At 40.2% G+C, this 25,452-nt stretch overlaps 1 protein-coding gene across 1 annotated transcript; it reads left to right on the top strand.

Moving 5' to 3' along the window:
* The first annotated feature begins 3,915 nt into the window (after positions 1-3,915).
* On the top strand, positions 3,916-23,753 carry LOC112117766 (beta-1,3-galactosyltransferase 2-like). The gene is made up of 3 exons (XM_026646942.1): positions 3,916-3,966; positions 12,383-12,524; positions 22,209-23,753. The coding sequence occupies exon 3, from the start codon at positions 22,481-22,483 to the stop codon at positions 23,633-23,635; it is 1,155 nt and encodes a 384-aa protein (XP_026502727.1). The 5' UTR covers positions 3,916-3,966; positions 12,383-12,524; positions 22,209-22,480; the 3' UTR covers positions 23,636-23,753.
* The last annotated feature ends 1,699 nt before the right edge of the window (positions 23,754-25,452 follow it).

Raw genomic sequence — 25,452 nt, 5'->3', positions numbered from 1 at the left:
TCTTCATTGAAATTTTATATCTGCACAGAATCCTTTTTTTCTGTTTAGACCCAGAACTTTCTGAAGTTCCCACTGTTTCTGGTATTACTAGGCAGATGGACTGCTGCATGTGGACCCATTGGAGATTTCTCCAGAGTGGTGTCTGTGTTCACCCCATTGTCCTGGCCAAATTCCAGTGTGGAGAATTACATTCAGTACCCCTAAATTATCCCTCCCACATACACCCCCCCCCATTGGATAAAAAATTCCTGTTCACATCCTATCCTAAATTGCTGTGTGGTGTTCCTGCTGATCAGGTGCCATATCTCACCCCAGAGCTGGCAGCATTTCATAGGTGAGCAAAGTGTCTTACCTCAGCTGAAGATGATAATCCATTAGGGAATCCAATAGGCTGGAGCAATTTCAGTGCTGGTCCCGGAATTGGTGCTAATGTAACACCAGTGGAGCCCAGTAGCCTGTGGGCAGGATTGAACCTGGGGCCTCTGGAGCTTAGTACATGAGCCTCTACCGCATGAGCTAAAAGCCAACTGGCTGTAAAGCAGACTCATTTTCTCTCTCTCTTTAAGTGATCTTGGTGCTACTAGATGGGACAGAACACCACACCCAGGGCGTGTATGGGTTACATACTTCCCCTAGCTGAGGAATAGCATCTGGAGCTTCAGAGTCTTCCAAGTTAAAATCCCGGATGACCCCCACTTATAACACCAACAGACCCTGATCCTCGGCAGGCAGGATTGAACCTGGGGCCTCTGGAGCTTAGTGCATGAGCCTCTACTGCATGAGCTAAAAGCCAACTGGCTGTTAGCTAAGACTGTAGAGCAGACTCATTTTCTCTCCCTCTTTAAGTTTCTCAGTGCCAATAGATGGGACAGAACACCACACCCAGGAGGTGTGTGGGTTACACTGGCACTCATAGATGGTGGTCTGGATGAATTGCATGATGGAGGACATCATTTCAGGTTATGCATGGACACCTCCCGCTGCCCACTCACAATGCCTTTCCAATTTGTCTTGGCCACCCCTCAGTCATGCCAGAACAGATGTTCAATTCAGCCTGCAGGTCCCAACATGCACTGTGCACAGGGTGCTTGGATCCAGGGAGCAGCACAGTCCAGTACCCAGTTTCCATGCACCACATATCTAGGTGATAACTGAGTCTGCAGGCCACATTGGGCTCCACATATGTTAGTTCTTGTCCACCAGGGAGCAGTGGAATGTACAAGATAGGATGGTGCACATTACAATGAGCTCTTGTTAGACCAGGCATGAGGGTGGCTGGATTCTCCTTAACTGAGCCATTGACTCACTATAAAACTGGTCAAGTTGCTGCTCGCCTCAGCAAGATGAGGCACCTGTGGTGCAGTGATGCACCCCATCTAAATCAGCTTCATCCAAATGAAACACCTTGAAGTACATCACTGGTCTGGCCAAAAAACCTGCTGCTTCCAAAATGGGAAACAGAAAAACACTGCATGAGGGAGGGAATGACTGACATCTGCAATGAACAGACATAGGTACAATGGGAGAAACTATAAAGCGAGACAGGACTGAAATGGTCAGGGCTTCGACTGAAGAGAAACTTGTGTGTGTGGCAGGGAAGGGGGACAGTTCCTCTTGTTAAAAGGTACAGTCTCCAAAATATCTATGCTACCTGCTCGCTATTGCAGTCCTGCTGGACATGGGAAAGGTTAAAGCTTTAGTCACTTTAAAAAGTGAGGAAGAAACCTGCTCCCCACAATAAACTTCTTGTCTTGTTCCTCCACTCCTTGGGAGATATTTTGTTGGAATAGTCTGTCCAAATTGAACTGCTTTTTGAAATCAGGTCACTTTCACTAGACTTTCATTTCATAGAAATCTGGTGGGGAGGGGGGAAGAGGAGAAATCCCAGAAATATTGAAACATCCCATTTTGACATTTTGTAATGAAAGATTTTGATTATTTTTTTAAAAATGTATTATATTATATATTATAATGTAATACAAAATTTAAGCAGTCTAAATAGCAGCAAAACATTTTGATTGGTCAGAAACACTTTTTTCCAGAATTTCCCTTCATGGAGAGGTTATAAAATGTTTGCTTTCATGCCTATTCAGAGCAAAGCCAAATTGTGACACTTCAAAATCCTTCACAAAATGGATCTTCCATCCTTTGTACAGCTTTAGGCTTGGGTCAATTCCTATTTCTCCCAAACACATTCCTAGCATTCACACTATATTGAGTGCTAGAGATAAATACAAAGCAGAGCTGTGGATCTAAATTATGAAGAAATGTGAATTCAGATCTAGATTTAACTTGACAGGTGTCCTCTTCTTATCTAACAAGTTTATGCAGACTAGGTATTGATTTTTTTCTAATCAGCTACAAGTTCCTATGTCTATAGTGTAGCTCAAAAGCTAATAATGGAGTAGTTGCTCACACGTGCAGTGTGGAGAAAAGAATGACTTTCATGAACTTTTAAGAATCTAATTTTAATGTAATCAATCAGAATTTGAATTACTGATCTGTGTGTGTGGTTTTGTAATTTGTGTGTGTGACTGACTGGTTGAGTGGTGACTTTACCTAGAAATTGGATATATTTGTTTTCCATATTTTGTAACGTAATTCCATGACTATAGTGTGTTTTGTGTTTTAAAAGCTTTAAATAAAAAAGTTAAACTTTTTGTTTTATGATTTAATGCCATATAATTCCATTCATTGTATTTGCAATTCATGCTGAGTTTTTTCATTACATTAGTCACAAATCATCATTTTTGTTTAATATTTGGATGACCTACATACTCTAACCAACTGACATTGCATGACCTGCCAATTTTACAATTGACTACACAATTAGAAATCAACTTCTGATGAATATTCAAGCTTAACCTTTACTTTTCATAAGTATTTATGCTAGTAAATATCAAGTACAGTAAGGTCTATGTAAAGCAAACGTCCAATGGTCACATATATAATAAAATCAAAATTCTGTATTTGAATTTGCAGAATGTTTTTCTGCTAGTAGCTCAGCTCTACTCAAATATTACAGTATCTTCCATTACCCCTGTATTTAGCCATTTTAGTTGTGGGATATTCAAAGGAACGCAAAAGGAAATTCAGTTAACTTTTCTGGCTTCTAGATCTCACTTCTGATAACTTGCCTTAGAGATGGACAGAAATTGTTCTCAATTTTGAAATCTGGTTGACAACTCTTCAGTATGGTATGTGTCCTACAGCTGATCTTTCCCACTACATATTTAATATTCTGTCATCTGATGTATTACACTGTAATTCTACACTCTGATCCCCAACTGATTGTAATGAACTCAATGGAAGCAGGAGCATGTCCTTGCCCAGTTTCCGGGGGGGGGGGGGGGAGAAACAAACAAACAACTCCTACAATTGTATATTACAGCCCTAATACAAATAAACAGTAAGCACTTTCTTAACTACAAGTATGTGAAGATTCCCATTGAAGTTAAACATGAATTTAAGTACCCTACTGGATCTTGGGCTAAATTCTGTTCTAATTTCACAGATTGTTACATTGCTTTCACTGTGATGTCAATCTTAAATTTCCCAGTTTGGATTAAAAAAAAACAAAGAAAAAAAACCCTGAAAATTTAGCATTGTGAAAAATTCTAAATTCCATAGAAGAAAAACTCTACAATTTTTAGTACCAACCATAGCAGAACAGAGATAAAGTTAGATAAGCAAGATTCAACTAAACTTTAACCTCTCTTATTTCAGGCATTGAACAAACAAGGAAACAAAGCGTTATCAAAATGGAATAGAATTTTCTTTAACTTGTAGGTCCCATCCACTCATGAAAAAAATCAACCTTGATAAATAAAAAACACTCCCATATTTCCTTTTGCCAGTTTAGATGATCATTAACTAGTGCTCTAAGGAATTGGGAGTTTAAATCCTCAGTCAGAAGAGTAAACCTGCATGAACTCTAAATCAGCTTAAGCTACTGTGTGAATCTATGTAAGTAAGAAAGTTTCTTGTTTTCAAAATGAATTTTAGTAGTGTTCTTTCTGTGAAAGATTTTAATAGAAAAGAGAGCTGGTGCTGAGTCTATCTGTGAGAGTATTTTAAGAGTCAAAAGTGCAAAGTGTAAAGTACAATGAATATTTGCAAATATGAATACAGCCTTGTTCAGCAGCATGAATGCTGTACCCAATCATATAATTATTTATCAAACTGTGAAATGTGAATGTTCTAAGCTGCTTTAGGGAATATATTCTAGGAATTTGCTGTCACCTCTTCAATGGACCCAGGCTTTCATCCAAAAAAGTTAGTGGTATAAAAACAACGTAAGCAAAAGACAATTATACCGAGCAGGTTCAGCGTGCTCAGGAAAAGCACAAAGAAAAAAAAATGTCCATTGCTTTAGTTATGTGAGTTGACAATTTACTAATAGAAAAACTGCTCTCATATTTTGAAGTGATAATTTATATATAACATGCAGTTTGCTATATGGCTTTGCTGTTATCTTAATATACTTGCATGTAAAAGTGGGCAAATAGTGATAAATTATTCATGAACTGTTTCACAAACTAAATACCAAGTTTTGGTTCGCCATGTTTGTGAGCCCTTCATTCATTTTGCTTTTGGACATTCATAAGAATTCTTTGTAGGAATATCCACAAACAGCAAGAATTTAATCTGAAATGTATTTACTGAGTACTTTTGTTTTGGCAGAGAATACCATACGAATATGGTATTTGCTTGGATCAGTAGTTGGGTGGGAAATCTTTTGGGAGGGCAGAAGCTATGAAGCTTCTAATTCCAAAATTCTAACAATGCCCTGTGATAAAGTTCCTCCTCTACCTTGGTGAGTCCTGCGCTTATTGGCAGATTTTGCTAGCCTTAGAGATCTTCCTGTGTTCGATCAGGAGTTGGGAGGTTTTTGGGGGAACCCAGGCCCACTCTCTACCCTGGGTTCCAGCCCAGGGCCCTGTAGACTGCAGCTGTCTAGAGTGCCTTCTGGAACAGCTACATGACATCTACAATTCCCTGGGCTACTTCCCCATGGCCCCCTCCCAACACCTTCTTTGTCCTCACCACAGGACCTTTCTCCTGATGTCCGTTAACACTTGTACTCCTCAGTCCTCCAGCAGCACATCCTCTCATTCCCAGCTCCTTACACACACACACCTCACTAACTGGAGTGAGAGCCTTTTTATACTAGGTGTCCTGATTAGCCTTAATTAATTCTAGTAACTTCCCAGTTGGATACAGGTGTCCTAATTAGCCTGCCTGCCTTAATTAGTTCTAGAAAGTTCCTGAGTGTTCTGGAATAGTCCAGGGAAAAGGGACATGCTTAACCTGGAGCTAACGTATCTACCTTTGACCACTCTCTTGCAGCCATCTGGCCTGATCCTGTCACAGCCCTTAGTTTAGGTGATACTTTTGCATTTTATACTTTAATATCAAAATATAGTAAGGTGTTGCTTTTTTGTTGTTTTGTTTTTAATTGTTCTTTCATTTGGGGACTTTGTGGTACACCATGCCATGGTCAGATCTGTTGTCTTCTACAATATTAGTGAAACATTTGGATATACTGGGGAAAAAAATCTTTCCTTGTTTGCTTCCATCACATTGGTAATTCTGTTTGGGTGTAATAACTCTCCCCTCAAACTGGTTTTGTTTTATCTATTTAGATTGCAAATTTTTCAGGGTAGGGATTGTTTGTAGAACTGGCCTGAAAATGGAATGTATGTCCTGCGGAAAATGTTGAGGGAAGGGGGTGGGGAATAGCCCTGCTTCAGAATGAAAAGTAAAAACTACTTTTTTTTTTTTTTTTTTTTTTTTTTTTTATGTTTTTTGGATAATGTTGGGGGAAGGGGGTGGGAAATTGCTTTTTTTTAAAAAAAAAAAAAAAATTTTTTTTTTTTTTTTTTTTGGCCAATCAGAAATATTGAGAAATTCCCTTTCAGGAGAACCAAAGTGGATTTTTTCAGCATGTCAGGTGTCCTCTTGCAAACGTTTTTTTTTTATCAATTTCACTTTTTGTGCTCAGCCAGGAAGCTATTTCATTTTTTCCGACAAAAAATGAAAAATTTTCAGAAAATGTGAAATTTTCCCTCTGAAAATTTCATTTTTTTTCAAAAAGGCTTTTTCCATCAGAAATTCATATAGAGAAAATTTCCTACCAGCTCTGTGTGCTACTCTGTGCATATATGTTGCCCAACAGAATGGATCTGTTTAGAAGATGATGATAGTAACGTTTTCTGTGAAGAATATGAGTTACTCTGAGAAGAAAACCTGCAAAATGAATTAGTTTTGTTTTCTTCCTGTCATTCATATATATTGCTCAATGCTAGTTTTTTCATTAACTTAATGGGAATAGATTGGCACTTTTGGCATTACAGTTGCTCTATATTTGTAATTTAATATTTCAGTCAGTCATAATCACCAATTTTGAGATGGTCTCACTAGAGTATATTAAGAAAAGATGCAATATTTTCATCAGGCTACTTTAATGTGTAATAAAGTGGAGGAAAACTATGAGGTAAATGAAGCATTGGAAGAAACAGGAAAACAAAAGAACAAAGAGTGGCATATTAATGTAAAAAAATAATAATTGAAAATGAAACCATCCAGTAAAGCATAAAAGTTATCTTGCAAAGCTATTATACTAAAAAATGCTTTCAGTACTATCCGTATGATCATTAGCTTGTTTATTATCCTTGGTTATATCTTCTTCTTGCAGTTGCTATCTAACACCTAATGTTAAAGATCCTGCTTCTGGTAGTATACAAATTACATATGGAGACACACTACCAACAAAATCTTCCTAATTTTTAGTTATATTTATCTTCTTTTGTGTTAAAATCCAGTGATTCCTTTAAGTTCACTTACAAATACCCAGTCATAGAACATTCAGATTAATATATTTACATGCTAACTGAATGATTTTAAGTACACATTTCAACACAGTGTACATATGATTAATCTTAAGAAAACATAATGTATGTTTACTGTTTAGAAACTGTTATTTTCCCCTTAATTTTCTAAGTAAAGTGCAACAGGCAATTCCAAGAGACATCACTTCCCATCACCACCCCCAAAAAACAACAAAAAACCTCCAATGAAATAAAACACTAAAATATAACATACTAACAATCTACATAATTGGCAACCTTTAATTACTTATCTGTTCCCACTGAGGACTTTTAGGAACATGGTGAATGACAAAAGCAAAGCTCAAGAAGTTTTGGTAACTTCTGGAACTTGCTGGAACCCTTGGAATTGTAGCCCTGGAACAGTGTCATCGCTTATTGCTATTTTCCACACAAGGTCTGAAAGTCGTCTCGATATCTGACCACTCTCACACTGCCTGAGTCCTTCTCCATTTTGTGGCCTTCCCGCCTTTTGTGTCACAGCCATTTCTTTTTCATTTGCCACCAGCAGTGATGAGTTAACTTCAAAACAAAATATTGGGAGAAGCAGATGAAGATTTAAAGCTTCAGGTCAGATTTCAGCTGAAGTCCTCACTTTTGGAGGCTCCCTCATGATGCATCACATTCTCGTTACTTGTCCCAGCTTCCTACACTTTTGTATCACTCTGGTTAGCAGTTCTTGTTAGGTGGAGCACTGCTATAGTCAAGAAAGCAATTTTTTTTTTTTTGGTTCTGTAACTGGGTGAGAACTGAAATATACATGATATGAGAGCTTTTTAAAATTTTGTGCCAGCATTCACAGCTTTAAACTGTCACCTTAGAATCCCCTGTTAAACTTGTGCACATAATGATATTTTACCTAGACATTCTGCATCTGTTCAATTACCTCTGAATCAGCTTCTATTGTAAAACATAAATCAGATGGCTACGTGCAACTTGGGATGAATGCATTATGGACACAGAGCCGTTCCCTCATCCCTCCACAGTCAGTTCTATGTATGCTGGGCACGCCTGTGGCTTACGGGCAGTGCTCTTGGGACAATGTATTTTTCAAACATAAGCTGTCTTAAAATATTTCCAGTCTTGTTCACTGGGTGGACATACTGTTTTTTTATATTCCAAACAAAAATCCTTTGAAATCTGTCCAACCTGCAGTGCTCAGAAGGGCTTGATGTTTGAAATAACACTTGTATGAAAAATGTCAGTGATTCTGTGACTTCATAACCATTTCTCCACTATGGCATCCTTGCCTGTATAGCAAAACCTATAAAGTTCCATTCTATAGCCAAGTCAATAATGAAACTATAAGTTTCCATGCTTATGATATTTATTAATAATTACATACTTACACTATTTATCAATTGATCACAGGTTCTTTCCCAAAGTGAGATACACAGAAGTTTCTCCTATGGAACACTTATCTTTCATTATGAATTTGGCGTGATTTGTGACTGAAATATATATATATTCAATTATATCTGTACATAAAAACCATACAGTTCCACTGATTATTATAATAGCACAGCACCGAAAAATAAATCTAGCTAGATCTTTAAGCTAATAAGGTGTTATCGCATATTTACAGCACTGAGAAGGAAAAAACAGAAGAATACAAAATTAATAGAACACCTCAGAAGGCCATGGATCCATTTGACACCAGTTCAGGAACCCGAGAGCACCCCAAAAAATAGGGAGCTGGGTTGGGGATTTTATGTCCCATGTTTATGTAACATATCAGACACCCAACCATATTTTGCCAGTGATCATAACAAGATTAATACCTGCCTATTACCCAGAGGTGGCATACCACGTCTCCATGATTATGCCTATAATTATTAATTATTCATAATCTGTCACATCATAATAATTCCTATATGTGATTGCAGTCTAACTGCCTAATTACTGTCTGGTAACCAGATTGCTAACCCCCCCCGCCCCGCCCCCCAATACCCTTTTTTGCAGAATTCTGTGTTGTGCTGAATCTTTTGAGATCACTACTCTGTCTTCTCAGGATGAGAGTGCAGAATTTGACTTGGGCTAATCTTTTTGGGCCTGCAATTCTTTTAGCCAGTGTAGTGCTTTGGGGATTTTTGATTTGGATCATAAATGCTTCTGTAAACGTGAGCACCAGTATAGTTTATGCACATAAACAACCTTCCAAGAGGAGCGTGTGAAATTATTTGGTATAAAAAATAGAAAGACTGGTGGCCAGTGAGACGAACTTGATTTTTCAAAAATTAGGAAATCGGGTTGTCAGATAGAAACAAATTAGATGCTTGTACACTGATGTGAGGAGCCTAAACAGCAAAATGGAAGAACTAGAACTACTGGTGAAGAAAGATGATATAGGGATAACCAAACCTTAGTGGAATAGCAATTGTGACTGAAACACAGGTGTTCTTCAGGAGATAGAGGAATAAAGATAAAGCTGGTGGGTAGAGTTTTATATCACTAATGCAGTAGACTATAAAGAAATAAATGATGAAATGGATAAAACAGAACTGGTTTAGGTCAAAATCATTTTGGAGAAGGATTGTAAAAGAGGTTCTATCTGGCTAGTGTTAGGGATCTACTGGTGGACAGAGATTTCGTTAATATTATTAGAGAGGAAGAATTGTTACTGGAAATTGCCATTATGGGAGACTTTAACTTCCCAGATATAGATAGAGAACAAATGCTATTAATAGTGGTAGGACTTAATTATTTCTGGATGTGATAGCAGACCTATTTCTTCACCAAATAATCGCTGAACTAACAAGACGTGATGCTGTTTTACACTTAGTTTTGATAAGCAGTGAGGACATTTCAGAAGAGCTGGTTATAGAAAATAATCTTGGACAGAGTGATCATGGGGTGATTCAGTTTAAATTAAATGGAAGGATAATCAAAAACAGGTCAGTTATTAGGGATTTCAATTTCCAAAGGGCAGGCTTTGTGAAATTAAGGGAACTAGTTAGATTCATTGATTCCAAGGCCAGGAGGGACCACTGTGATCATCTAGTCTGACCTCCTGTGTACCACAGGCCATAGAATTTCCCCAGAATAATTCCTTTTGAACTAGAGCATATCTTTAAAAAAATCCAATCTTGTTTTTTTAAAATTGCCTGTGATGGAGAATCCACAAGGAATCCATAACCCTTGGTAAAGTCTTCCAATGGTTAATTACATTCACAGTCAAAAATGTACATCTTTTTTCCAGTCTGAATTTGCTAGCATCAACTTCCAGCCATTGAATTGTGTTATACCTTTCTCTGCTAGACTGAATTGCCCATTATCAAATATTTGTGCGCAATGTGGGTACCTATAGACCGTGATCAAGTCATCTCTTAATCTTCTCTTTGTTAAACTAAACAGATTGAGCTTTTTGAGTCTATCAGTATAGGGCATGGTCTTTAATAATTCTTTTGGCTCTTCTTTGAATGTTCTTCCAATTGTCAACATCTTTCCTGAAATGTGGAAGTCAGTGAAGTCAATTGGACTGAAGAGCTCAGGGATTTGAATGTGGAGGAAGCTTGAAATTTCTTTAAATCAAAGGTTCAAAAACTATCTAGAATTTGTGCCCAAAGAAAGGGGAAGCCTTGTAGGAAAGTGTTCCAGACCTAACTGGATGAATAACCACTTCAATAAATATATTATAAATAAGCAATGATCAATGAAGAAAACTACATCTTGGAGGTCAGAAAGTGTAGGGATACAGTGAGATTTGCCAAAAGACAAGCAGAGTTACACACGCCATAGGAAATTAAAACAAATAATAAAAGGATTTTTAGCTATATAAGTAAGACAAGAACAAGAAAAGAAGCAGGGCTGCTATGCAGCAAGAGTAGGGAAGAGTTTAACAATAAACTATCTATGGCCCCAAAATTAAATTAATATTATTCCTCAGTTTTCAATAAGGATGATAGTGCAGAACATGGGAGCAAAGGCAGGATGGCTAATGGGAATGATTGTATAGACATGGAAATTACCACATCCCAGGTGGAAGCAAAACTCACAGAGTTTAATATGCTCAAATCAAGAGGACTAGATAATCTCCGTCCCAGAATATCAAAAAATCTGGCACATAAGATTGCAAATCCAGTAGCAAAGGTTCTTAATCTAGCAAGTTGCGGGTGGTACCATATGATCCCCTTCTCGTATTCAGCACTGGGAAAAAATGTCCCAGTGCATTTTACAAAGGAGTTCAACTTCCTCTGAAGTATTATATATACTTGTCCAAGATCCAAGTATTATATTATAACTACTTGTCCAAGATCACACAGCAGGTCAGAGCCAGGAATCGAGTCTAGGTGTCCTAAATCCCACTTCAGTGGCCTATCGGCTGACCCATGCTGCCTTGTTCCATGGTTCATCATGTTGAAAATGGATCTTGTGTACTTAACTAGATGAGACCACCCCATACGTCCAGTCAATAATTTCTGCCCTTCAAATTATTTATACAGTAATTTCCTTGGTAGTAAGAACCACTTATTTAAAATATTGAAGGACAGACAAGTGCAATTGTGTATCTATTTAGATGTGTAATTACTGTCTTTCACACATACCACACAAGTATATTTGTTATAAAATAACCTTAAAGCCTTTCAAATCTGGGTGCCTCAATTTAGGCTCCTAAGTCCATATTTCGGTGTCTATGTAAAAGTGGTCTGACTTTTCAAAGGGTACTGCTGCTGAAAATGAGAGGGTACATGGTTAAAAATGAGACCATTTGAATTGAAAGTCTTAAATATGGATTTTGGAGCCTAAGTTTAGCAGAGTTGTCAACTTTTGCAACTTTATCATGTTAAAATCTAACAATATCTGGTGTGTTCTTCTTCTTAAGTACCTCGGTCTTCGAATCATGGGAACACACCAGAATCTCAGTTTCTATTTTTAAAAATGTGTTTGTTTATTTTAATTTATTCTATTTTATTTAATCAAGTTTCCTCTACACCTCATGGTTGTGGAAAAATGCTGGAAAATTTGAACCCTGAAGGAGAAAAAGTCAGACGGCAAATAAAAAAGAACTCCACAAGTAGTGGTGTGTGTTTGTTTGTTTTTTTTTAAATCTCATGACTATTGGAAGCCTAACTCATGATTTTTGAATATGAGCTTTGCAATATTGATTCAGGAACCTAGTCTTGGAAACATTGCTCTAAAATTTTATGTTGTTTTATTTTTATTCTAAAAGAGCTGCTAAGAGTCCTTATTTGCTCAGAGGACACTTACGGTATTTTATTTAAAAAATCTCCTTTAAGCAAATCTCAGACAAGCTGCTTTAAAATGAATAAATAAGATGGCAAAGCGGAAGCCTGATAATGTTTTAGTAAGAAATCCAAAATGGTGAGAACTGTGTGGATTTTTATTCTGTACTTTAGCCAATAAGAAACAAGCACGATCCTAAAAATATAACTTCTTCTGTATCATTGATGGCTGACCAGCTGCCAGTTTTTAAATTATTTTTTGGATCTTTATACAATAAGATGGTATCTGATTTATTTATTTTTTTTCCCCAGGAAAAAATGGTCAACTCTCCAGAAGGATGACTTTTGGCAGAACCTTCATTTGGTATCGTTATGCTTTTCTTTCTGATGCTCAGGGTTTTGCCAATGGAAAAAGAAGCATTTCATTTTCTATGTATTTTTTTTTCTGAATAAGGTAAGGGGTGATAGAAAATCCATGGTTCCTCTTTGATGGCTTTCAGTGTGAAATGATTTGGTGTTGACAATTCCTAATGACTTAATGTTAAAGCAAATGGCTGGGAGCTGAAGCTGATACTAGCTTAACCATTGGAACAATTTACCTAGGGACATGGAGGATTCTCTATCACTTAAAGTTGTAAAATCAAGACTGGACATATTATTGGAAGATGCTTTAGCTCAAGTAGAAATTATGGGCTTGATGCAGGAATTATTGAATACGGTTCTATGGCCTGTTATGCAGGAGATCAGACTAGATGCTCATAATAGTCCCTTCTGGTCTTAAAATCTGTGAATGAAGTCATACCATAAAAAAGCAACCATCAAAACTGTTAAACTTGATAGAGGTCTCAGCAGAGAGTTAGGATCAAATTATCACATCCTCCTGAAGGAGAGGCAGAATCCTCTCCTATGATGGGAATAATAATAATAAATAATAACAATACAAAGTACATGCATTCTGAGCTAAAAGCAGGGGTAATCTGGTCTATTGCCACTGGGGTAGGATTTACCCCCTTACTTCATTCTGGATTATTCTAAGTCAGGCTTCCTGCTGATTGTGAAAGGAACTACAAACTAGACTGAGTTCTGCCACTCCTTCTGGACAGTGCTGGGGGATCCCATTGTAGGGAACCAGTCTGTTTCCTTTACTGAACCTTTGCTTTATCAGTGCTGACTTTCATTATGCATCTCCTCTCTGAATAGCCTGACTTTCTGTGAGGAGAACATACAGGCTAAGCACTAATTTATTTCAACAAAATTAAACTCGTGCAGCTCACAGGTTTTCTGCCCTTTCAGTTTGTGAAAGGCAGTTCAATACAGGTAATATGCCTAGCTTTCCCCCAATGCTTTGGGGCGGGGGAAGAAACTGGAGTTTGACCCTTACATACTGCAGAATGAACACAGAATTACCCACAAGCCTTAGAAGCTGTCCATCTGGAAATAAGGCTTAGAGTGGAGAGAGGTGATAGAACCTGCACTACCACTGCCCATAATCTCCAGGGTCTGTGGATAGAGGACTTCTATCTGACTCCCTAAGTCATTTACGTAGTTCTAGTCCTTTCAGTATCTAGCACCTTTCATGAGCTCAAAATTCACAGAACAGAGAGAGTAGCCAATTTTTCATTTTGGTGGCTTGAACCAAAAAAGAAGAGAGAATTCCATTCGGGTCAATACAATACACAATGATTTTTTTATTTTTATTTTTTTTTACTTTCTTTCCAACTAAATGAAAGAGTTAAAAACAAGTTTCAGGTCAAAGGAAACATTTTTTTCAACCCAAAATGAAATATTTCATTTCTGATGTTTTTAACCTCCTTTTTATATTTTTTTAAAATAAAATTCAGTGAAATTCTGAAAAGAAAAAGCTTATTGAAAAGAAAAGTCAAAACATTTTGTTTCAGAAGTGCCAAAACAAACTGTTTCAATGTTTCCAGGTTTTTTTATTCATCCAAAATAATTAACCAAAGACCTGACCCTTGTATAACCTAACTTGTTTTGGTGAACAAATTATTCAAATGAAAAACTTCACCCAGCTTTATGTCAATATAGCCTAACCCCTCACCCGGTTTTGGCCAGGCTGCCTCTAAACCCCGCGGCGAACCCAGAGTAAGAAAAGAGGCCCATGATAGACTGCACGACCTTATTAGGGCACAGTGCTTACCACAGGAAACTTATGTGGGTTATTTCCATAGTTTTTACTGCAGAAACCGTTTCTGCAGTTTCCGCATTGTATTGTTCTTCCTAATAAGGGAAAGACAGTTTGGGCACTGTCAAGGCTGCTTCCCCACTTTGAACTTTAGGGTACAAATGTGGGGGCCTGCATGAAGACTTCTAAGCTTAACTACCAGCTTAGATCTGGTCCGCTGCCACCATTCCCTAAGCTAATTCCCTTCCTGGTAAGCCTTGAGAAACCTTTCACCAATTCCCTGGTGAATACAGATCCAAACCTCTTGGATCTTAAGACAAGGGGAAATTAACCATCCCCCTCCTTTCTCCCACCAACTCCTGGTGAATACAGATCCAAACCCCTTGGATCTTAAAACAAGGAGAAATTAACCATCCCCCCTCCTTCCTTCCACCAACTCCTGGTGAATACAGTTCCAACCCCCTTGGATCTAAAAACAAGGAAAAATCAATCAGGTTCTTAAAAAGAAGGCTTTTAATTAAAGAAAAAGGTAAAAATCATCTCTGTAAAATCAGGATGGAAAATAACTTTACAGGGTAATCAAACTTAGAGAGCTCAGAGGATTCCCCTCTAGCCTCAGGTTCAAAGTACAGCAAACAGAGATAAACACTCTAGTAAAAGGTACATTTACAAGTTGAGAAAACAAAGATAAAAACTAACACGCCTTGCCTGGCTGTTTACTTACAAGTTTGAAATATGAGAGATTTGTTTAGAAAGATGTGGAGAACCTGGATTGATGTCTGGTCCCTCTCAGTCCCAAGAGCGAACAACCACCAAAACAAAGAGCACAAACAAAAGCCTTCCCGCCCTCCCCAAGATTTGAAAGTATCTTGTCCTCTTATTGGTCCTTTGGGTCAGGTGTCAGCCAGGTTACCCGAGCTTCTTAACCCTTTACAGGTAAAAGGATTTTGGAGTCTCTGGCCAGGAGGGATTTTATAGTACTGTACACAGGAGAGCTGTTACCCTTCCCTTTATAGTTATGACACGCCGCCCAAATCACAGATAGTGTTGGACAGCCAGTTCCACACTGGCTGTGATTTCTTCCTGGAGCTCTAGGAGAAAACAGAGTTAATAAGACACATGTACCTTTAGACATACTACTGATTATATAAAAACTAACAATATGTTCCATTCCAAGAACAAATTTTAACCAGTTGACTCTGGGAAACTTTCCCGGGAGAGTGCATCAGCCACTTTGTTAGAAGCTCCTGAAATGTGTTGTATTTTAAAATCAAAATCTTGGAGAGCTAAACTCCACCGAAGAAGTTTTTTGTTATTCCCCTTGGCGGTACGAAGCCACTGTAGCGCAGCATGGTCTGTTTGTAGTTGGAAACGCCATCCCCAAACATATGGGCGTAGCTTTTCCAGCGCGTACACAATGGCATAGCATTCCTTTTCGATGATTGACCAGTGGCTTTCCCTCTCAGACAGTTTCTTGCTGAGAAACACGACAGGATGGAATTCTTGATTCGGTCCTTCCTGCATTAAAACTGCTCCCACGCCTCGCTCGGATGCATCTGTGGTTACTAGGAACGATTTGTCAAAGTCTGGGGCCCTTAGCACAGGGTCAGACACGAGCGTCGCCTTAAGCTGGTTAAAGGCCCTTTGACACTCATCAGTCCACTGAACTGCATTTGGCTGTTTCTTTCTGGTTAGGTTTGTCAGCGGGGCGGCGATTTGGCTGTAGTGTGGTACAAATCGCCTATAATATCCGGCCAAGCCTAAGAAGGATTGGACCTGTTTCTTTGACTTTGGAACCGGCCACTTTTGGATAGCATCCACTTTGGCCTGTAGGGGATTTATAGTTCCTTGACCCACCTGGTGCCCCAGGTACATCACTCTGTTTTGGCCTATTTGACACTTTTTAGCCTTAACAGTTAGTCCTGCCTGCCGGATGCGCTCAAAGACTTTTTCCAGGTGCTCCAGGTGTTCTGTCCATGAATCAGAAAAAATGGCCACAGCATCGAGGTAGGCAACTGCAGATTCTCCCAATCTCGCTAGGAGACCATCTACAAGTCTTTGGAAGGTGGCGGGTGCATTTCGCAACCCGAAAGGGAGTACATTGAATTCATACACCCCTGCCTGGGTGACGAAGGCTGACCTTTCCTTAGCGGGTTCATCTAGTGGTACTTGCCAGTACCCTTTTGTTAAGTCTAAAGTAGAGATGAATTGGGCATGTCCCAATTTCTCCAATAGCTCATCTGTGCGTGGCATTGGATAGTTGTCAGGACGAGTTACAGCATTTAGCTTACGGTAGTCCACGCAAAAGCGTATTTCCCCATCTGGTTTGGGAACTAGAACCACTGGAGATGCCCATGCACTGTTAGAGGGGCGGATTATACCCATCTGTAGCATGTCCTGGATCTCCCTTTGTATAGCAGTTTGGGCATGAGGTGACTCCCAGTAGGGTGGGGTTCTAATTGGGTGAGCATTACCTATGTCAATGGAGTGGTATGCCCGTTCGGTCCGTCCTGGAGTGGCTGAGAAAATTGGTGCAAAGCTTGTGCACAGCTCCTTGATCTGCTGTCACTGCAGACGTCCAAGGGTCGTGGAGAGGTTCACCTCTTCCACGCCACCATCCTTTTTTCCTTCGTAGTAGATACCTTCAGGCCACTCCGCGTCATCTGTTTCCTGGGCTGTAAACTGGCAAATGTTTAATTCTCTGGAATAAAAGGGCTTAAGAGAATTAACATGGTATACCTTAGGCTTTATGTTGGAGGTGGGGGAGGCTATGAGATAGTTAACAGCTCCTAGGCGCTCCTGGACCGTGAATGGTCCTTCCCACGACGCTTCCATTTTATGGGCCTGGAGCGCCTTTAAGACCATGACTTGGTCTCCTACTTTGAAGGACCGTTCTCTGGAATGTTTATCATACCAGGCCTTTTGCTCTTCCTGAGCATCCTTTAGGTTTTCTTTAGCAAGGGCTAAAGAGTGTCGGAGGGTGCTTTGTAGGTTTCTTACAAAGTCTAGAATGTTAGTTCCTGGAGAAGGTGTAAACCCCTCCCATTGCTGCTTCACCAACTGTAATGGCCCCTTAACCTCGCGGCCATACACAAGTTCAAATGGTGAAAACCCTAAACTGGGATGTGGTACAGCCCTGTAGGCAAAAAGCAACTGCTGCAACACTAGGTCCCAATCATTGGAGTGTTCATTTACGAATTTACGTATCATGGCCCCCAAAGTTCCATTAAACCTTTCCACCAGGCCATTGGTTTGATGGTGATAAGGGGTGGCAACCAAGTGATTCACCCCATGAGTTTCCCACAGGTTTTTCATGGTCCCTGCCAGGAAATTAGTTCTCAAATCTGTAAGGATGTCGGAGGGCCAACCTAACCTGGCAAAAATGTCTGCTAATGCCTGGCACACACTTTTAGCCCTGGTGTTGCTTAAGGGTACAGCTTCCGGCCATCGGGTAGCAAAATCCATGAAAGTCAGTACGTACTGCTTTCCTCTGGGTGTCTTCTTTGGGAAAGGACCCAGAATATCCACAGCTACTCGCTGAAATGGGACCTCAATTATGGGTAGTGGCTGGAGAGGGGCTTTAACCTGGTCTTGGGGCTTTCCCACTCGTTGGCACACCTCACAAGACCGGACATAATTAGCAACGTCCTTGCCCATTCCCTCCCAGTGGAAGGACTTCCCCAACCGGTCTTTGGTTCTGTTCACCCCAGAATGGCCACTGGGATGATCATGGGCTAAGCTCAAGAGCTTTACCCGATACTTAGTGGGAACTACCAACTGTCTTTGAGGATGCCAGTCTTCCTGGTGCCCACCAGAAAGAGTCTCCTTGTATAAAAGTCCTTGTTCTACAACAAACCGGGATCGGTTAGAAGAACTGAGAGGTGGTGGGGTGCTCCATGCCGCCGCCCAAGCTTTCTGAAGGCTGTCATCTGCTTCCTGCTCGGCCTGGAACTGTTCCCTTGATGCTGGAGACATCAGTTCCTCCTTGGACTGTGGACTGGGGCTTGGTCCCTCTGGAAGCGATGCAGGTGCTGGGGCTGTTTCCATTGACTGTGAACCGCTGTCCGCTGGTGCACTATGTGGTATTTCAGGCTCTGGCTGAGCCTCTTGGGTAGGGTTATCTGCTGCTTCCGCCAGTTCAGGCTCGCTGGTGCCCTCTGGCATTGGAGTTGTAGACGGGTTTGCAAGCGCTGGACTCAGTGCTGGCAATGGTTCTGGTGCTGTCTGCGTTGCCAGTTCCGGTTCTGGGACTGGCTTTGGCTGGGCCTCTGGGATTGGATCCACTATGGCTGTTGCAGTCGTTGGCAGGGGATCCGGTTCCACCACCTTTGTTTGGGTCTCTGGTAACACAGACGGGGCCCTGGTGGACGGCTCAGGAACAGGGATGGGGGTGAAAGCTTGCTTAGCCTGGCTGCGGGTGACTATTCCCACCCTCTTGGCTAGCTTCACATGGTTGGCCAAGTCTTCCCCCAGCAGCATGGGGATGGGATAATTGTCATAGACTGCAAAAGTCCACATTCCTGACCAGCCCTTGTACTGGACATGCAACTTGGCTGTAGGCAAGGTTACAGACTGTGACACGAAGGGTTGAATTGTCACTGTAGCCTCCGGGTTGATGAGTTTGGGGTCCACTAGGGATTGGTGGATAGTTGACACTTGTGCCCCAGTGTCCCTCCAAGCGATAACCTTCTTTCCGCCCACTCTCAAGGTTTCCCTTCGCTCCGAGGGTATGAGAGAGGCATCTGGGTCTGGGGATCTTTGGTGTGATTGGGGTGTAATGAACTGTAATCGGTTGGGGTTCTTGGGGCAGTGAGCCTTTATATGTCCCAGTTCATTACATTTAAAACATCGCCCTGCTAAGGTATCACCGGGGCGATGTTGGTTGGTGGAGACTGGTGGGGTGGGGTGAGAAGGCGTCTGGGGTTTCCCTTGGGATGTGGGTGGGGCCTTGGGTTGTCCCTGGTGGTAAGGTTTGTTTCGGCTTGCCCCTTCTGGTATTCGCTCCAACTGCTACTAGTTTTTTTCTTTTCTGCCACCTCCACCCATTTGGCTCCAATCTCCCCCACCTCGGTTACAGTTTTGGGCTTCCTATCTAGGATGTACCTTTCTATTTCCTCAGGAACACCCTCTAAAAACTGCTCCATTTTTACTAGGGAAACCAGATCTTCCAGAGATTTAACATTTGCTCCTGATACCCAGGCATCACAATTTTTGTCAATGTGGTAGGCATGCCGGGTAAATGACACGTCTGGTTTCCACCTTAGGGCTCTGAACCGCCGACGGGCATGCTCGGGTGTTAGCCCCATTCTGAGTCTGGCCTTGTTTTTAAAAAGTTCATAACTGTTCATGTGTTCCTTAGGCATTTCAGCCGCCACCTCTGCTAAGGGTCCACTGAGCTGCGGCCTCAGCTCTACCATGTACTGGTCTGGAGTGATGCTGTATCCAAGGCAGGCCCTTTCAAAATTTTCTAAGAAGGCCTCAGTATCATCGCCTGCCTTGTAGGTGGGGAATTTTCTGGGATGGGAAGTGGTACCTGGAGAGGGGTTGTTAGGATTGGCTGTTGTATCCGGCCTAGCCCTTGCTAATTCCAGTTCATGCTTCCTTTCTTTTTCTCTCTCCTTCATCTCTTTTTCTTTCAGCTCCATCTCTTTTTCTTTCAGCTCCATCTCTCTCTTGTGGGCCTCCTCTTTGGCTTTCTCTTCTCTTTCTCTCAGCTCCATCTCTCTCTTGTGGGCCTCCTCTTTGGCTTTTTCTTCTTTTGTAGTCATTTTCCTGTTTTCTTGTGCTGGGTCACACCCCTCTGCAGTTGACTGAAACTGGGATGCACTCAGCTCAGGCTGCTGCTGAGTTAACAGAGACTTTCTAACTAACTACTCCCGAGGATGTAAAAAGAAAAAAAAACAATTCAGCTTGTAAATTCCTTTTACCAGTTGTTTGCTCATTAATTGAACCCTTCTCTTAACAAAGGCTCTTGTTAAAAAAACTTAACACCTCTGCCTTCAGGCAAGGAGAGATAAGATATGCATCTACCTTCAGCTCTGCTTTCCAAGCAGCTAGAAGGAAAAAAAAATCTTACTGGCTTTTGGGTTTAAAATGAATCCCACCGCTATGCCACCATGTCAAGGCTGCTTCCCCACTTTGAACTTTAGGATACAAATGTGGGGGCCTGCATGAAGACTTCTAAGCTTAACTACCAGCTTAGATCTGGTCCACTGCCACCATTCCCTAAGCTAATTCCCTTCCCTGGGAAGCCTTGAGAAACCTTTCACCAATTCCCTGGTGAATACAGATCCAAACCTCTTGGATCTTAAAACAAGGAGAAATTAACCATCCCCCCTCCTTCCTTCCACCAACTCCTGGTGAATACAGTTCCAACCCCCTTGGATCTAAAAACAAGGAAAAATCAATTAGGTTCTTAAAAAGAAGGCATTTAATTAAAGAAAAAGGTAAAACTCATCTCTGTAAAATCAGTATGGAAAATAACTTTACAGGGTAATCAAACTTAAAGAGCTCAGAGGATTCCCCTCTAGCCTCAGGTTCAAAGTACAGCAAACAGAGATAAACACTCTAGTAAAAGGTACATTTACAAGTTGAGAAAACAAAGATAAAAACTAGCACGCCTTGCCTGGCTGTTTACTTACAAGTTTGAAATATGAGAGACTTGTTTAGAAAGATGTGGAGAACCTGGATTGATGTCTGGTCCCTCTCAGTCCCAAGAGCGAACAACCACCAAAACAAAGAGCACAAACAAAAGCCTTCCCGCCCTCCCCAAGATTTGAAAGTATCTTGTCCTCTTATTGGTCCTTTGGGTCAGGTGTCAGCCAGGTTACCCGAGCTTCTTAACCCTTTACAGGTAAAAGGATTTTGGAGTCTCTGGCCAGGAGGGATTTTATAGTACTGTACACAGGAGAGCTGTTACCCTTCCCTTTATAGTTATGACAGGCACTAAGAAGCCAATCAATGCGTGCCACACTTACCTTCTGTACTATATACTTAGTCGTCCCTGTATAGCAATCAGAGGTGTCCCGAAACGATTCAACATCACTACCAGTCCAGGTCTGATCAACCAGGACTTGACCCTCCAGGTCTCGAATCCAGCCCGAGTGCGTGTCGTGTTGCCGGTTGAATTCACTATGTATATGCTCTCCCATCTGGCTGTCATTTGCATGGTCGTAAGTAACTACCTAGACAGAATTTTCTGTTTGCTTTGTTTTTGCTTATCTCCCCATTGTGTTTTCGTTGGGGGGGGGGGAGGTTTTTGTTTTTCTTACGTGCTTCCCCTCCCTTGCCTTACTTGTTTAAATTTAGTTATATAGTATTGTAGTTGTAGTTGTTTGATAAGGTATCGTGGCATTAATAATTGTTATACTTACCATCCTATAATAAAATTGAGTTGTATCCAGTTCTCCTCGTCCCGGGTCATTCAACTCAGTCCTTCACCGAGAATCCCTAAAAGAACCCCTAGCCCCAATTGGGCAGAACACTTTACTTAAAAATACAATGACATCATAAAAGGAATATAAACACTTACAAATTATAACTAAAATTGAAGGTACAGTCATGTAGTTTTCACCTGCAGGGTGGTGATGAGCTTGAGTATATATCAAATTGACCTATGATTGATATAGATAGATAAAACATCTGTACGTCAAGATGTTGCTGTTATTACTGCAAATATGGTTCATTTTAGCATGTTTTGTAAACATACATATTTAAAATAGAATGTGCTCTGTATTCTTCATAAATATTTGCTTGCTATGGGGTCTCTTCTCTCAGTATAAAAGGATACGTCCATTAGTGTTAAAGCCACACTTTTAATGGAAACACATATAGGATATGGAAAACATTTGGAGTTATATTTTGGATATAACTGAAATTGCATTGCTGCTATTTGTTTTTCATATTATAAAAGTTGACCAGTTTTGTAAAGTTTGGTATAAATTGCAATGGGCAATAAGTGTTTTGTTTATAATTTTGTTTTTGTATTATCCTCAGAAAGAAACGTTGGAAAATGAAGGTATCAGTAAAGTCCAAACATTGGATACCAGTTCTTTTGACAAGAAAATGACCAATCTACAGCGTATAGTCTGAACATAAATTAGGGGACATTTTTAATTAAAAGAACCCTGAAGAATCAATATTATGAAAGTGATTTGATCATCTGAACTTGTCATGGAGGAAACCAATCAGCTGCAAACAAACACTCTTCTTCAGATATCTGTGTGACTAAGAGCAGTTTGTTCCGTATCAATTTGAAAACCACCAACATGACCCGCTATAGAAGATATTTTCTCATTTCTTGGAGGTGCTCCATGATGTGTATTTTCTTGATTGGCTCCATCTGTTTTCTAGGGATATATTTGTTTTTCATTCCTAAGACTTTTAATTACTTTGCTGTTTTAGCAAAAATCAAAGTTAAAGAAAACATTGATTTGAGTTTAATGGAAAGATCTGCATTTCCTGCCAAAGAATATGACAAACCTGAGACAGCAAAAAAAACCATTTCCTTCAGAAGCAATGTTTCCAGCTTCAAACAATTCTTACTAAACAGGAAGGTAGGGGGACTAACTGTAAATGCGGCACCATTTGCTAGTGAACTCAATTACATTCAATCCTTTAGGTTTGTTATTAATGAAAGAGATATATGTAATGAAATAACTCCTTTTTTAATACTATTAATAGCAACCAAAGCTGATGAAAAGCAGCACAGGGAAGCCATCAGGAAAACCTGGGGAAATGAATCGGTGGTTCCAGGAATAAAGGTTGTTCGCTTATTTATGTTGGGTGTTAACAGCAAAGAGCAAAATGAAGCCCTACTGAGGGAAAGCAGTCAATATCATGACATCATTCAACAAGACTTTTTGGACACCTACAAGAACCTAACTCTTAAAACCATAATGGGCTTGAAGTGGGTTGCCACCTACTGTGGTGGTGCAAATTTTGTCATGAAAACAGACAGTGATGTTTTTGTTAATACAGAATATTTAATACAAAGGCTCCTAAGACCACTTATGCCTCCTCCACAGTATTATTTCACTGGCTACCTTTTAAGAAATGGCCAGCCTCATCGAAATAATGAAAGCAAATGGTACATGCCAAAGGAAGTCTACTCAGCTGAGCGCTACCCTGATTTTTGTTCAGGAACTGGGTATGTTTTATCTGGAACCCTGGCTTCAAAAATTGTCAATGCATCTTTAAAAGTCAAGTATATATACTTGGAAGATATTTATGTAGCTCTTTGTCTCAAACAAGAGGGAATTGATATGGTACCCCCACCTAAAAACGATTTGTTTAATCTATATAAAGTCCCATTTTCTCCTTGTACATACAACAGACTGATTACCTCCCATGGAATTTATCCAAATGAACAGATAACATACTGGGAAACATTGCAAAGTAACAAATATGTCTGTGGTAAATAAAGCAAATGTATGGCAGAGATTGTCTGAGATTACAATATTGGCTTCTACAGTATTTCAGCCTTACCATTGCTGAATAAAAACAATGAGGAGTCTGGTGGCACCTTAAAGACTAATAGATTTATTTGGGCATAAGCTTTCATGGGTAATCCCCCACACTTCTTCAGATGCATGAAGTGAAAATTACAGATAGAGGCATAAATATATTGGCACATGAAGAGAAGGGAGTTACCTTACAAGTGGAGAACCAGTGTTGAGAAGGCCAATTCAGTCAGGGTGAATGTGGTCCACTCCCAATAACTGATGAGGAGGTGTCAATACCAAGAGAGAGAAATTTTTTTGTGTCGTGAGCCAGCCACTCCCAGTCCCTATTCAAGCCAAAATTGATGGTGTTAAGTTTGCAAATGAATTGTAGCTCTGCAGTTTCTCTTTGAAGTCTGTTTTTGAAGTTTTTTGTTGTTGAAGGATGGCTACTTTTAAATCTGTTATTGAATGTCCAGGGAGATTGAAGTGTTCTCCTACTGGCTTTTGTATGTTATCATTCCTGATGTCTGATTTGTGTCCATTTATTCTTTTATTTAGAGACTGTCCGGTTTGACCAATGTACATGGTAGAGGGGCATTGCTGGTACATGCTGGCATATATCACATTAGTGGATGTGCAGGTGAATGAGCCCCTGATGGTGTGGCTGATGTGGTTGAGTCCTATGATGGTGTCTCTAGAATAGATATGGGGACAGAGTTCACCATGAACCTTCTATGGAGGAAGAGACAGACTTGACACAATATCCTTCATTAAGGTTTCAATTTAATGTATATTTACAAAAAGAAACTTTTTTTATACTGAAGTTGTATTTTACCCCACAGAACAACTTCAGCATAAGTACTGTTTTGGTATAAATGTGATTGAACTTTGCAATGATTTGGAACTTTTATTCTACTTCACTTCAAAATGAGTTTCAAATAAAGGAATTAAATAAGTGAATTCTCTTTTATTTCCTAACACATTATAGTTTACTCATGTACTAGCATCTTGTGCTACCTTCTCGTCCCTTGATAATTACCTGTATTTGATTTTTAAACCAAAAGATGCAACAACCGTGGCTACTTTCCTTCTCTACAGAAATAGAGGAAAATTATCGTGTATTCCCTTAGCTGCTTCTGCAGAGGACAGTTTGAGTCCTTCTTTCACATCTTTTTTTCCAAGCTTTGGCTACGTTCTCCTCTTGGGTGCATTCCAGAGCAGGGCAAGTTCAAACAAAATGAGTCCAATGCAGTCATGCAATTGGGTTTCAGTCTGCAGGACCTAAGATTCAGCATGATGATCTCTATTCACCTGCTCCAAACTCTTATATTTTGGGGAATTGAGTTCTGCAAGGACTGATGAAGGAACAGAGTAAGTAATTGATGTATGTGTTTATTGTGTGGAATAGCGGATGGTGTGTGTCCCTTTCACTGGGTGAGGGGAAAACCTGCCACCTACCTATTGGTGCTGGAAAGACTGCAAAAGTGGGAGGTCAAATTTGAGCCACATTGCAATGCCATGGAACAGGTCACAATACCCATGCTTCAATGCTCCTTGCTCAAATTTGGCCTACCCATCCCTCCATTATGCCAGCAGCAAAGGGTGTCTGTGCTATGATGCCACACAGCTCTAACCAGGGGCCAAGAGAGAATCTTAGCCCTCAGCTCAATAAAAAGAAGCAACAAACTACAAGTCAAAAACTAGTCAACAAGCAACTCACAAGCCAATTAAGCTAAACACAAGACCAATTTCTGTGTTTTTTTCCACGGGTTTGCCATGTCTGGGACTGGGCCTTA

The sequence above is a fragment of the Terrapene carolina genome, unplaced genomic scaffold (genome assembly GCF_002925995.2).
Source record: "Terrapene carolina triunguis isolate 2854851 unplaced genomic scaffold, T_m_triunguis-2.0 Scaffold49521, whole genome shotgun sequence".
NCBI lineage: Eukaryota > Metazoa > Chordata > Testudines > Emydidae > Terrapene > Terrapene triunguis.
The sequence above is the reverse complement of the archived record's forward strand: the minus strand, read 5'-3'. Positions and strand labels throughout refer to the sequence as shown.